General features: G+C 47.8%; 5 protein-coding genes across 6 annotated transcripts; 3 read left to right on the top strand and 2 right to left on the bottom strand.

The window, feature by feature from the left end:
• The first annotated feature begins 112 nt into the window (after positions 1-112).
• On the top strand, positions 113-795 carry LOC120445681 (cytochrome c oxidase subunit 6A, mitochondrial). Its single transcript, XM_039626238.2, has 2 exons — positions 113-272; positions 414-795. The coding sequence occupies exons 1-2, from the start codon at positions 176-178 to the stop codon at positions 644-646; spliced, it is 330 nt and encodes a 109-aa protein (XP_039482172.1). The 5' UTR covers positions 113-175; the 3' UTR covers positions 647-795.
• LOC120445672 (zinc finger protein 543) lies at positions 582-6703 on the bottom strand. The gene is made up of 3 exons (XM_039626223.2): positions 6408-6703; positions 1904-2986; positions 582-1847 (listed from the first exon to the last, which is right to left on the bottom strand). Exons 1-3 carry the CDS (start codon positions 6567-6569, stop codon positions 1053-1055), a joined length of 2040 nt encoding a protein of 679 aa, XP_039482157.1. The 5' UTR covers positions 6570-6703; the 3' UTR covers positions 582-1052.
• Positions 3337-5709, top strand: LOC120445677 (caspase-1). Of its 2 annotated transcripts, none has more exons than XM_039626232.2 (3): positions 3337-3877; positions 4451-5022; positions 5090-5709. In XM_039626232.2, the coding sequence occupies exons 1-3, from the start codon at positions 3726-3728 to the stop codon at positions 5344-5346; spliced, it is 981 nt and encodes a 326-aa protein (XP_039482166.1). In that variant the 5' UTR covers positions 3337-3725; the 3' UTR covers positions 5347-5709. The 2 variants fall into 2 exon arrangements, with proteins under 2 accessions (XP_039482166.1, XP_039482167.1); XM_039626233.2 differs by having other exon boundaries at positions 4454-5022.
• A 554-nt stretch (positions 6704-7257) lies between the features above and the next one.
• Positions 7258-8459, bottom strand: LOC120446595 (exosome complex component RRP4). Its single transcript, XM_039627626.2, has 2 exons — positions 7925-8459; positions 7258-7866 (listed from the first exon to the last, which is right to left on the bottom strand). The coding sequence occupies exons 1-2, from the start codon at positions 8369-8371 to the stop codon at positions 7417-7419; spliced, it is 897 nt and encodes a 298-aa protein (XP_039483560.1). The 5' UTR covers positions 8372-8459; the 3' UTR covers positions 7258-7416.
• Positions 8460-8994: 535 nt separating this feature from the next.
• On the top strand, positions 8995-12595 carry LOC120444939 (integrin alpha-PS5). Its single transcript, XM_039624943.1, has 7 exons — positions 8995-9164; positions 9260-10166; positions 10234-10336; positions 10442-11156; positions 11215-11577; positions 11642-12386; positions 12455-12595. The coding sequence occupies exons 1-7, from the start codon at positions 8995-8997 to the stop codon at positions 12593-12595; spliced, it is 3144 nt and encodes a 1047-aa protein (XP_039480877.1).
• The last annotated feature ends 127 nt before the right edge of the window (positions 12596-12722 follow it).

The following is a 12722-nucleotide window of genomic DNA, read 5'->3' on the forward strand; positions in this document are numbered from 1 at the left end:
TTTTTTTTTGTATATTTCACCAATTAACTGCACAATAATACATACTTAAGAAATCACTGCCGTGCACTATCGATGTCGAACAGCGAACAAGTCACGACATTTCTTGCACATAGCCCATCCCTATTTACTTGTCAAAACAGCAAATTTTCATTCGGGCCAGGAATCGACTGAAAATATGTCCGCTATTCTAAACCACGCAATTCGCCGCCAATTCGGCGCTACTGCCGCCCGGAATATGTCCGGCACCGCCGCCGTGGCCGGCGAGCACTCCGGTAAGTGTCCGTCCAGGGACCCAATGGCCAAATTCGTCTCCTTTTGTAAGGTTAAGGTTATGTAATTTGGTTGTTGGGCAAGAACGATTGGCGAAGGAGTCCATCTTATAACACACCTCCCCTGCTCATCTCATCCTCCAGGTGGCTACAAGGTGTGGAAGCGCCTGTCCTTCTTCGTTGCCGTGCCCGCCGTGGGACTGTGCATGCTGAACGCTTACCTGAAGCACCAGGAGGAGCACGACAAGCCTCGCCAGGAATTCGTCAAGTACGATTACCTGCGCCGCCGCGAGAAGCGCTTCCCATGGGGTGAAGGCAATAAGAGCCTGTTCCACAACCCCCACGTGAACCCCCTGCCAGACGGCTACGAGCACTAGGTGGCCACCGCCTCCGGTCCCCGGGGATGCATTCGTTGTTTGGTAGTGATAAACGTTAATGTAAACTGAACTTTAGGCGGAAATACACAGAAAACACATTTACCCAAACACCAGTTGGCGCTTCAATAAAGATCAAATAAGAGCGAGGACATCCGTTAAAGAATCAGATATGTGGGACAAATAGCCATGCATCTTGCATCCTGGTTTAGCTATACAAGGTGGGTAACGACCATTTCAATGAATGACAGCGGAATTTTGGTGAGGAGTTTATTTAAAAGGCCTTTGGTTAAAGGAGAAATAAGTCAGATTGAATAATTATAAATACCAATAAAATAGAATACATAAACTCTAATGTAAAGGCATAAAGCATTGGTAGACTTCCCGTATGCATTATAGTACACTATTATTATTTTGCGGATCGGCGATTCTTAAGGGAGCGTTCCAGTTTAGGAGGAGACTTGTCCTCCTTCTTCGCAGACTTCGAAGAGATTTTTTGAGCATCCCGGCTACGAGTTTGCCGCAACGATTGCTGCGCCAATCCGCCCTTGGGAGGATTGGTTTTACGCTGCTTCGGAGGCGGCGGCGTGAAGGAGTCGTCACTATCGTCCAGGTGATCATCATCGAGAGTATCGTCTTCTAAGTATTCCGTCACGAATTCCTCCTGCTTCACATTGTCCAAGTCTTCAAATTCGTCGAGATGTTCCTCCTTTTCATCGCCTTCGCCGTCGTCTTCGAACTCGTTCTGATATGGCTCCATGTCCACCACATGATCGTCCTCGATGTGCCGCTGCAGGCATTTCTGTGTCAAGAAGATGTGGTCGCAGAACTCGCAGGCATGTCGCTCGCTTTGCTTATGCTGCTCCATGTGGCCTTCGACACTATCGACATCCTCGATCTGCTTTCGACACATGGGACATTTCAGACTGGCGGTGGCATGGATAAGCGAGTGCTCCAGCAGGTCGTTGTAGTTGCTGTACGAGACCTTGCACTCGCTGCACACGAACGAGGCGTCCGATGTCTGCGTATGCATGCGCAGGTGACGCGAGAGATGGTGGGACAGCATGTAGGACTTGTGGCAGTACTTGCAGGGGTATGCTCTCTTCCCGGCGTGGGCAACCAGGTGGCGTGCCAGCTTGGAGGCGGTGGAAAAGCTTCGCTCGCAGTGCTGACAGGGGAAGGGAAGATTGGTGGAGTGGACAACCTAAAAGTGAGCATGATCATTAGCTAGGGCCTTTTCAAATATGCTTATCAACCTACCTCATGACGCTCCAATCCCTGCTTGAAGGCAAATGACTTGGTACAGACGCCGCATTGGAATGGACGCTTCTTCTGATGCCGCTCGGCGTGCTTCTCCATCTCCTGGCGCGAAAGGAAGGGCTTCTCGCAGTACACGCAGATGAACTTGGGCACGTCCGTGTGGGTGCGTTCATGGCGGTGCAGCAATGCCTTCCGGGTGAAGGCTTTCGAGCAGATGGCGCACTTGAAAGGCCGCTCACCAGTGTGAACGAAATTGTGCTTGGCCAGGTCGTACTTGGAGAAGAAGCTCTTCTCGCACTGAGGGCACTGGAAGCTGCGCGAGCGAGTATGATTGAGCCGATGGATCTCGAGCAGCTGCTGCAGCGGAAAGGAGCGTTCGCAATCGGGACACGGGAACACGTCGGTGGCCACCTTCTCGGCGTTCTTTGTCGGATCGTCCTGATCATCCAATGGGAGTTCCGAGTCGAGAACCTCGGTCACAATGGCCACATTACCACTGTCATCTCGCTTGACTTTGGGAGTGGCCAAGCGCGGTTCCACCGGAGCAGCGGGTCCCTTGTTCAAGATCCTAATCGAAGACTTGTTCAGCACCTTTGGCTTGGCAGGTGACGCCTTCGGAGGGACTTCGGTAAACTCCTTCTCTAGTTCACTGGCCATGTCCTCCAGCATGCTCTGCACGTCGTCCATGGAGAGCTCCTGGTTGTTCTCCACCTTCAGCTCATAGGCATGGGAACGACGTGGTACTGGAGAGGAACCCGATGCCAACTTGTGGGGTATCAATGTGGTCTCCAACACCTGGACGTTCTCGACGAGCAACTGATTGGACTTGGCCATTGTGTTTAGCAGCTTTTTTGGCGTTTCGTTTGAGTCTGCCATTGTTGGCAAGATCGGCAACTTCTTGGCCACCACCGTCGTCATGGGCGCACGGGGCTTCTCCAGCGGCGAGGGCCAGTTACCGGTGAGGGGATATTGCCGCAGAAGGGTCTCCGCCCGCTTGCACATCTGCTTGAAGCGGTAGCAGTGCTCGAAGAGAAGGCGGCACTCCAGACAGATGTGCTCTGGCATTCCGTCGCCGGCGTAGACCTGTTTTAGTATAGATAGGGTAAACGTGTGGGTAACTTTTAACTAGGAAGCTATATTTAATATAATTATTTGGGGATTTCCCTGTTTAAGCCAAATTGCCAACTGTAATTTACTATTCGGGGACATATTCAAGTCCATGTTATCTTTGGTACATGATACACCCAATTCTTAATTTAGTTGAAAATCAATGGGATTTTTCGTTGCCATAAAATGTACATTATCTAAAAGTTTAAATTTATGCAGGGGCGCCAGGGACCAGAACACCTTTATTAAAATAATCGATTTCGCCCAATCGATGTTTAGTCGGCTGTGCTATCGACGGCCGGCCATCGTCGCTTGGCGGCAAGTGCATACACACCACTACATGCATTCGCAGTTTGTTTTCGCGGCTGCGAGCACGCTTAACCTCCGTTAATTGATTGATTAAACACGTCCGATTCTGAGCCATAAAAGGACATTCGGTCGATTGTACGCCGACAAAAAAGTTGGCATAGAAGCAGAAAACAGCTGTGCTGCCGAAAGTTTGGCCAACTCAGAGCGACAGAAATAGAAGTTCGGCAGAAGCAGCGCCGGAATAAAACAAGAATCAGCCCAAAAAGGGCGCAACAACTTAAGCAGAGAAAGAGGAAGACAAGCGCAGCGGGAGCGAAGGCGAGGGAGGAGCAGGAGAGAGCGAACAAAAGGCAAGAGGAAACACAAGGAGAAACGCAAACAATCAAAACAAGAAGAGGGACAGAAAATGACCGACGAGTGCGTAACCAGAAACTACGGAGTTGGAATTCTCAGCTCGAACGGAGCAGCAAATCGGGGCAGCATTATAATGGCTGATAATACCGATGCCAAGGGCTGTACGCCGGAGGCGGTTGTTGTTGGTGGTGCAACTGCAGCGAGGTAAGTCCATGTGCCGCTCTCTCTCTCTCTCTCTCCTCTCTCTTCTTTGCACTCTTTATGCGTTTGTTTGTTTGTTTTGTTCTCAAAGTGCTGGAAGAACTGTATTATCCTAGTTTCCAAAATCATGATCTATTTTATCTTAGGACCTTTAACAAATCTTCATAATGTAAAGTAAAAATATTCCAAGTGAATAGCTATAAACCTATGTAAGCCAAATGCGTAATCAAGCTATATCCATATAATCATCAGTTTCCCCTCCTAATCAGCAATTTGCAAAATCCTATCGACAATTGAAATACAATTGAGTATGACAAATTTTGGACAAATGCTTTATCTAATCGAAATGAAGAGCTTGCCCAAAGTTTGATGTGTGAAAGTATTTTCTTGTGATTAGAAATCAATTGTTGTATTTAGTGAGAAAATCATACACACCAGTTTTTCTACAACTAAATATATTTGTTCGTATTTGCACTCCTAAACATGGCTTATTGCGATCTATACCTTATCTTATCTCATCACGTGGCTTTCGGCCGGCAAATCAAATGGCTTTTAATATTTTGATGCACTTCCTAGCAGCGCCTCCCCTCTGCCGGCCAACAAGTTTGTGGCCCGAATGCCCGTGGATCGGTATGCCAGCGAATACAACATGAATCACAAGCATCGCGGACTGGCACTAATCTTCAACCACGAATACTTTGACATACCCTCGCTGAAGAGTCGCACCGGAACGAATGTAGATGCCCAGGAGTTGAAGAAGGCCTTTGAAAACCTGGGATTTGCGGTGACCGTGCACAAGGACTGCAAGTTGAGGGACATCCTGAAGCACGTGGAGAAGGCCGCCGAGCAGGATCACACGGACAACGACTGCCTTGCGGTGGCCATTCTCTCCCACGGGGAGCACGGCTACCTCTACGCCAAGGATACGCAGTACAAGCTAGACAACATCTGGCACTACTTCACTGCCACCTTCTGCCCCTCGTTGGCGGGCAAGCCGAAGCTGTTCTTCATCCAAGCCTGCCAGGGCGATCGTTTGGACGGAGGGATTACCCTGGAGAAGGGCGTTACCGAGACGGATGGGGAGTCCTCGACGAGCTACAAGATACCCATACACGCTGACTTCCTATTCTCCTACTCAACCATCCCGGGTAAGTACTATGCGCTTATAAAAATATTTCCGTAAACATCACTTCACATCTCGCTCTGCACTGTTAGGCTACTTCTCCTGGCGCAACATCAACAACGGCTCCTGGTACATGCAGTCACTGATCCGCGAGCTAAATGCCAATGGCAAGAAGTACGACATGCTCACCCTGCTCACATTCGTAAACCAGCGCGTAGCCCTAGACTTTGAGTCGAACGTGCCCGCCACTCCGATGATGGATCGCCAGAAGCAGATACCGTGCCTCACCTCCATGCTGACGCGCATACTGCGCTTCGGCGAGAAACCGAACGGCAATAAGGCTGGCTAAAAAGCGATCTCCTTTCGAAGTTTTAACACAGGTTGTACAACCATCTCCCGCAATCATTCACGTTGGATTCCAATTCACTTCAAGTCTAGTTTTAGCTGACGCGTGCGATTATCCCGAAGGATATAAAGCACCCGACAACCTTTCATTCATTCCCCTTTCCCACGCCCAATTCAGGCCTTATCATTGACGAAATTCGTTACCCACTTAAGTAGATGACTTCCCTATGCATAAGCTACACTTGCCAATAGCAAACCCACAAATTTGAGATAAGATTACACAATGAAGATTTATACATACTTATATGTACACGCAAACATTTATATTTGATATGCGTACGAATAAAACTGAATTAAAAAAAAGAAACATGTATTTCCCCAAAAACTTCGTTTGACGATATGAGATTGCGTTTGCGATTGATTGTGTATGTTGATATGAGGAATAGAAGTTAATAATGAATGAATCAGTGAAATTGTATAAACCTAAGTGCAATTCAATTGGAGACTGCTTAATGAAGTTAACACTGCTTAATGAAGACCATATTTAAGTGTTCGACTTCTTTGTTTAGATGCCAATTTAATTGAGCAGAAAAACGCTTAGTCATTTTAACTAAATGAAGGAAAGAGTTTTGTTCAGCCAAACTAAACTTTTCAAAACTAAATTTTGAATCTATTATGTTTTGAGACTATCATTGTGGAAATTCGATTCAAATTTGGCGCCAATGACAACTGACAGCTGTCAGGGCGATCAGCTGTTGCCGCAGAAGTGTGCGTGCGGCGCAGTACAGTTGCCCCAATTTAAGGGAATTTCCATTTTTCTTGGCCCAACCAAAACTTGGAAACCCCAATGATTAGCCAACCAATTGGGCTATGTTCTGGTCCCACTTTTCAAGGACGTTCGGCTGGGAAAACGGGAGACGAGGCAGTGGAGAGGGCAGGGAAACTTAGCCAAGACGCCTCGCAGTCGATGCGGAAACCCGCGATTCGGTTTCTTAGCAAAGTTATGCGCGACGGTTGTTAGTGCAAGCCAGAACCCAGCTGGGCGCATTGGATTAAGCCGCTTACCTCGATCGCCGTAATAGCCATGATCTGCAGCGGCAGATTGGCGGTTGTTTTCACCCGGGGATTTTCCTCGAAAATCGAGGCCAGCTTCTGCTCCGTTAGGCAGAAGCGGCAGACCCTCTTCTCGGTCAGCAGCGCCTCGCGCGCCACTAGTTTTTCGGCCATGGTGACAATTGGAGTAACTCGATCCGGGCGGCGGTAATAACGCGGAAATTCACTTGCAAAGTGCGCACAGATTGGAAAAGCGAGGAAAACAATCGCTTGGCGTCTCCTAGGGATGTGCACTAAAAAAATATCGATATATCGATGTTTCTGCGCAAAAATATTCAAGTCGTGAATTTTGTTTGCCTATATTTGGTAATCTTTGTGTTTTTAGTTTAAACAGTCGATTATTTGTCCCAAATAAAGTTTCTAACTAATATGAGATGACAAAAAATCAACAGCAATGCTCAGTTTGCACGTAAATGAAATCAGCATCAAGGCTAAATCACTTTTCTTGTGCACGAACCGCCAAGGCGTTGCCGGATCTCCATTTTGCGCTGCCACTCGGTGCGTGTCCTGATAAAATATCAATAACTTAACTGCTTCTAAACTAAAAGTGTTTTCAACTTAAAACTTTTAACTAAAAAATATATATTTTTCTATTCAAGTTCGCTTATTGCAAATAGTACTTCATTTATATGCAGCAAATGATTTTTATAGAGTTCGTGGGCTTTGAAAAACCTTACTTTTTAGTGGCAAACCAGCTTCCATAATCCAAAATCACCAAATTTTAAATGAATGCCCTGAAATATTTTCAAAATAAATTCTCCTATTTATAACTTTATTTAAAGTTTAAAAGAAAGGAAATTTGCGATAGTATTAATGGGTGTTCAGTGTATTTAAACTTTTTGCCCACGGATGCAGTTTTAAAATCCGTCGTTTTCGAACCCACTGAATAACGAACATTTCCGCAGTAGAAAAAACATTAACCTCTATTTAAGCTACTTGAATATAAAGTATAGTTCCCAAACTACTCGTCGGCGTCCCTCAGTCGAGCCTGCGTCTGTTGCCCGATGTCGTAGATGGCATTCTGTTGGAGCAGCTCGTGGGCCTCGTACCTCAAGGACTCCTCGTAGGCGTACTGGATGCTGGTGTCGTAGATCATCAGCTTGCACTTGGCCAGCGCCAGGATGGAGTTCCTTAGCCGGGCGATCACTTCCCGGTCCGCGCGCGGCACATGCTCGTTCAAGTTCTGGGCGAATCCTCCCTCGCCGCCCTCCTGCTCCTGGCCCTTGGTCGGCGATATCCAGATGTAGCCATTGTTGCCCAGGATCACGGAGGCTCCGCAGGGCAGGTTGTGGAAGTGCATCTTGCGCCGCTTGACGAGAGCAGGGAAAACCTTGACCAGGATGCCCTGCGACAGCTTTCCATACTTTAAGCTGCGCGTGTACAGGGATAGGGTGCCCTCTTCGAAAATGTTCTGGGAAACAAAAGGTTTGTATGAATAATCCAGTACCAGCCAGATAGGAAGTACCCACCTGGACCTCGGCAGAGATGAGATCTCCCTCGTCCAAGTATCGCCGCATCATCTGCTCGTCCTCCGCGGATCTCCGCCTGAGTTCTCCGCCCGGCAGATTCACCGAAGAGAGCAAGAGGATGGAGTCCAGCCGCGAATTGGTGTCCACTCGCCAGCGCTTCTGCTGCACCTCGCTGACGCGGGCCACCACCACGTCCCCGATCTCGCCTACATAGCGACTCTTCAACGGACGCACCGAGATCAGCTTGTTGACCTTCTGGATCACCCCGGCCACCGAGGCCTTAATATTCTCGTCCTCCACGAAGGTGCCGTGGCCACGCATGAATCCCGCCTCCGGCATCAGGACCTCCCCGGGCGTATACACTCTCGGCTGGTGGTCCGTCTGCGCGGCCAGGTCGCGCCAGTCCACGCGATCCAGGGCCAGTTCTATAGCCGCGTTGGTGGACATCTCAGTTTGGTCAAAGCGAGGTAAACAAAAACTTAATTTTGAGCGAGGCAAAAAGAGCAACAGCTGGCGAAACACGCGCCTCGCGGAACCGGTTCTAATTCCGGATTCGGTGCCGGTTCAAGTTCTTCGCCGCAAATACAGTGTCTTTCGGTTGTGGCGAATTGGAATTTAAAAAACCATTTTATTGAAATTCCAAAGTACATATAACGAAGATATTCAGAAAAAATAACGTATATTTTAACTTGGTTAAACACTGAATAAAAGCAAAGTGAAAAACTTAAAAAGAATTATTTATTATTATTTATTAATTTAATTTATTTACTAACATTTATTTTTACTAGGTTGCCTTTATAGGCACATGACCTCCTTGGATCTGTAATATGATAAGCTCCAAACTAAATGGATGAATAAATAATTTCAAATTTTAGAAATTACTCACAATTTTTTAAAGATAAGTTATTGTTTTTTTGGGTACTCACTATCTGAACTGCGTCCCCTAAGCTTCATTTGAATTCGTTTTCCCGTCTTGTTCAGTTGTGCTGAACTCGAAGGCACATTCCAAGCTGATAGTTATATATATATTTATATATAATATAAATTAGACTGGACATTTTAAGGATAAAATGTATCGGCTCCTGATCCTCATTTTTCTGGCTCTGGAATACCAGAGCGAAGCATTCAACTTTTCGCCATTTCCGAATCGAGTGATAAATGCACCAAAGCATCTGAAAACCCGATTAAGTCAAACGCGGAGCTCCTATTTTGGATATTCGCTTGTCATCCGGCCAACGAGGTGAGATGTAGTCTTAGTGAAACTGGCGATTGGAATTCCATGAAGTTTCCAATGTGGCAAATGTTCATCCTAACAAAACTTCGTTGTCCATTAAGCATCTTCGTGGGAGCACCTCGGGCACAGTCCACCTTGGATTCGCAAAGCACCGTCAATGAAACTGGAGCTGTATTCAGATGCTCCCTGGCAAATGGATCCTGTCGGCCGTACGTCCTGGATAACACGGGAAATGGTAGACCCTCTCATGCCGCTACCTTCTCGCACGGCAAGGACTTCCAGTGGTTGGGCGGTTCAATGGATGGAGGCACCAAGGATACGGATAAATTACTCGTATGTGCACCCCGGTTTTTCGTCTATCAGAATGAGTACAACGGCGAAATGCTCGGAGTTTGCTACTGGGTTCAGGATACGGTGGCAGAAACTCCTCGTCTGAGCAAGGTAAATTCCATCAGTTCACTTCATTGGCAAGGCGTGTCCAATGCTACAATGGCAGAACTGGGGCTCAGTGCCCACGTGACGGACGATAACTCTAAGATGCTGAGCGGGGCCGTAGGCGTCATCTATTCGAAAGGAGCGTTGGTATTGCACCAGCGGAAAGAGCCATCGACTAGAAAACGCCAAAAAGGAGATGTCATCCCACAGAACTATGAATCAAAACCGTTGAAACTGAAACATTTGAAAGAAAAGAGCTTCAAGTACTTTGGCTACTCCGTGAGCTCCGGATACTTTAGCATATACAACCGGAAGAAACTTTTTTACGTGGCCACCGCGCCACATTCCAATGTGGATTTCGGCAAGGCATATATTTTCACCGTGCAAGGAAAACATATCCTTGAGGATCATGTGTTCCAAGGAGAGCAGTTGGGCGAGTACTTTGGATACTCCATGGTGGCCGATGATTTCAATGGGGATGGGCTAACGGATCTGGTCGTTTCGGCGCCCCTTAACGCTCTCGAGGATTACCATGACGTGGGCGCCATATACGTGTTCATCAACGAGAGATCGGTAAGTAATCCGATGGCTTCATAGTTGGCATGATTCAGACTACAACTGTTTCTAATCTTCACTTCAGTTTTTCTTTAAGAAAAAGATTATTCGCCTGTCATTGGGCAGTAATGCCCGCTTCGGAACTTCCCTTTCAAGGCTGGGCGATATTAACCACGACGGATACAATGGTGAGTAATTCCCCAAGCATGCGGGGGATAAGAAATCGTGAATAGAAAATCGTAGGGAACCAGCTTTTGAATTCAAACTAAAGATTTCAAATACGCGCTTAATAGACTTGGCCGTGGGAGCGCCCTTTGAGGGAAACGGAGCGGTGTTCATTTTCCTGGGCAGCGAGCACGGATTGCCGGACCAGCCGAGTCAGCGACTGGATGCTCCCTTGAGGGAGCCTGGCCCATACGGAGCCCACATGTTCGGACACGGACTCTCCCGCGGATCGGACATAGATGGCAACGGATTCAATGATCTGGCGATTGGAGCCCCCGGTGCCGAGGCAGTGTATCTATATCGCACGTATCCGGTCGCCAAAATTCATGCCACTCTGAAGTCTCAAACGCGAGAGATCAAGCCGGAGCGGGACATGGTTACGGTCACCGCCTGCTACCGGCTGAACACCACTTCCCAGTCAATGCAGGTGCAGCATCAGCCGCTAACTATCCGGATTGTCATAGATGAGGTCCTAAAGCGGGTGAAATTCGCTTCTTTGAACACCAGTGAGGTGAACTTCCAGGCGGAGGCAGAATTAAACGAGAAGTGCCAGGAATTTCGGGTTCAGGTGCGCTACACCGGTGCCATACTCACGCCCATCGATCTCCAGATGCACTACAAACTGGAGAAGGAGATACCTGTTTCGCAACCAGAGTTCTGCGAAACCTGCGCCGTTGTCGATCCCATGGATCCCACGTATACCACGGAGAAGATCCACTTCATCACGGGATGTGCCGGCAATGTGTGTGTATCTGATTTGCATCTGAGCACTAAGGATGTGAAGTAAGCTTATCTCTCGATCATTAGTACTGTACTCCATCTTATCAGACATGCTTCCCAGTTCTAGTTTCACCTTGGGCACCAATGAATCCCTCAGTCTGACGTACGAGATCACCAACAGCGGAGAGCCCGCCTACGTGGCCCAATTAAACGTGACCAGCTCCGCCCGGCTGCCCTTCTCCAAGGTTCCTGGGAACTGCAGGGTACGGGAAGAGGTCATATTGTGCGACCTGAACGGTGAACAAGCGATGACCAAAGGCGACATCGACTCCCTAACCATCACTTTCGACGTCACCCAGCTCCGTGGACACTCTCTTACTATCGAGGCAGCAGTATCCTCTTCGGGAATCGACCAGAACCCGAAGGATAACAGGTTGAGCACTTTGATCAGCCTAAAGGAATACGCCGAGATCGACGCTAGTGGGTAGGATCGAATGGCAAACCTTTAAATATTGCACAAATACGACTAAATCTTTTCGCCATTTCAGTGGACCCGCAGATGGCCAACTTGTCCTCAGGGAATATCCTTACTCCGCAGAAGTTAGCAACAGCTACGAGATCAAAAGTCATGGGCCCAGCATTTTATATGAGCTCTCCCTGTTCGTCTACATACCCATAGCTTATAGAACGGCCGAATCCGCAGTGATCAAGCCCATCTTTAATTTGAGCAGTCTACAGATGCAGGCCACCCATGGTGCCCATCTGCTGCCCATCAAGCTTTACGACCAGGATAACACCCTGGCTATAGAGTACCCCTTGGAGGAGGCCAGTCACAGTGAAGAGATCGTATCTTCTGAGAATCGACAGCGCAGGGAACTCAAGCAGGATCAGTATGCCATCACACCGGATGTGGAGAGTAAGGACCTCCTGATCCAAGAGGATCTTTCCGTGAATCGCACTCTTGTGCTCAGCTGCCAGAGCAGCAACTTGACGATCTGCGTCCGCGCGGAAATGCAGCTGCAATTGAAGCCCGACCAGCCCATCAACCTGAATATAAGCTTCAATGTGGACCTGAGTACAGTCGTAGATCCCTTCGAGTACTTTGTCATCTTCACCGACCTGAAGATGTCCACGAAGTGCGATCCCACATCGAGCTCGATCGTGATCAAGCGGAATATCAAGCCAAACGTGATTCTCAAGTATTCAGAGACACCACTGCCCATCTGGTACATCATTCTGGCCCTGATCGCTGGACTTCTGCTGCTCGCTGCGCTGACCTATGTTCTCTACAAGGTGGGTATACTGTATATTGTAAAGTGTGTCCTCTAATGCTGCTATGTATGTGGTTTTACAATCCCCAGCTCCGATTCTTTAAGCGCGCCAAGAAGGAGGAGCTTCAGAGACTGATGGAGCAAAGCCCCAATAGGGAGGAGCCTGAGGAAGATCGGGAAGGCAGCCAGGAAGAAATCAGCCTTGAGCGAGAATCTTACTCAGATAATTAAGCAGCTCTGCTATTTTCAACTACCTTTTTGGCCCATTTTTAAGATAAATGTCTTATAAATGTTATAAAAGTTGATAAAATATTTTATATTGTAACAAAAAGGGTAAATGAACGCATAAAACGGAGAA

This window comes from Drosophila santomea, chromosome 2R (genome assembly GCF_016746245.2).
Source record: "Drosophila santomea strain STO CAGO 1482 chromosome 2R, Prin_Dsan_1.1, whole genome shotgun sequence".
Taxonomy (NCBI): Eukaryota; Metazoa; Arthropoda; class Insecta; order Diptera; family Drosophilidae; genus Drosophila; species Drosophila santomea.

Excerpts from the sequence above, each read along its gene's own strand:
- LOC120445681 (XM_039626238.2), top strand. The coding sequence starts at position 176 with ATGTCCGCTATTCTAAACCACGCAATTCGCCGCCAATTCGGCGCTACT. Across the intron at positions 273-413 it reads CGTGGCCGGCGAGCACTCCG|GTGGCTACAAGGTGTGGAAG; the intron begins GTAAGTGTCCGT and ends CTCATCCTCCAG.
- LOC120445677 (XM_039626232.2), top strand. The coding sequence starts at position 3,726 with ATGACCGACGAGTGCGTAACCAGAAACTACGGAGTTGGAATTCTCAGC. Across the intron at positions 3,878-4,450 it reads GGTGGTGCAACTGCAGCGAG|CAGCGCCTCCCCTCTGCCGG; the intron begins GTAAGTCCATGT and ends TGCACTTCCTAG. Across the intron at positions 5,023-5,089 it reads CTCCTACTCAACCATCCCGG|GCTACTTCTCCTGGCGCAAC; the intron begins GTAAGTACTATG and ends CTGCACTGTTAG.
- LOC120445672 (XM_039626223.2), bottom strand. The coding sequence starts at position 6,569 with ATGGCCGAAAAACTAGTGGCGCGCGAGGCGCTGCTGACCGAGAAGAGG. Across the intron at positions 2,987-6,407 it reads TGGCTATTACGGCGATCGAG|GTCTACGCCGGCGACGGAAT; the intron begins GTAAGCGGCTTA and ends ATACTAAAACAG. Across the intron at positions 1,848-1,903 it reads AGGGATTGGAGCGTCATGAG|GTTGTCCACTCCACCAATCT; the intron begins GTAGGTTGATAA and ends GCTCACTTTTAG.
- LOC120446595 (XM_039627626.2), bottom strand. The coding sequence starts at position 8,371 with ATGTCCACCAACGCGGCTATAGAACTGGCCCTGGATCGCGTGGACTGG. Across the intron at positions 7,867-7,924 it reads TCATCTCTGCCGAGGTCCAG|AACATTTTCGAAGAGGGCAC; the intron begins GTGGGTACTTCC and ends TTTGTTTCCCAG.
- LOC120444939 (XM_039624943.1), top strand. The coding sequence starts at position 8,995 with ATGTATCGGCTCCTGATCCTCATTTTTCTGGCTCTGGAATACCAGAGC. Across the intron at positions 9,165-9,259 it reads CTTGTCATCCGGCCAACGAG|CATCTTCGTGGGAGCACCTC; the intron begins GTGAGATGTAGT and ends TTGTCCATTAAG. Across the intron at positions 12,387-12,454 it reads TGACCTATGTTCTCTACAAG|CTCCGATTCTTTAAGCGCGC; the intron begins GTGGGTATACTG and ends TACAATCCCCAG.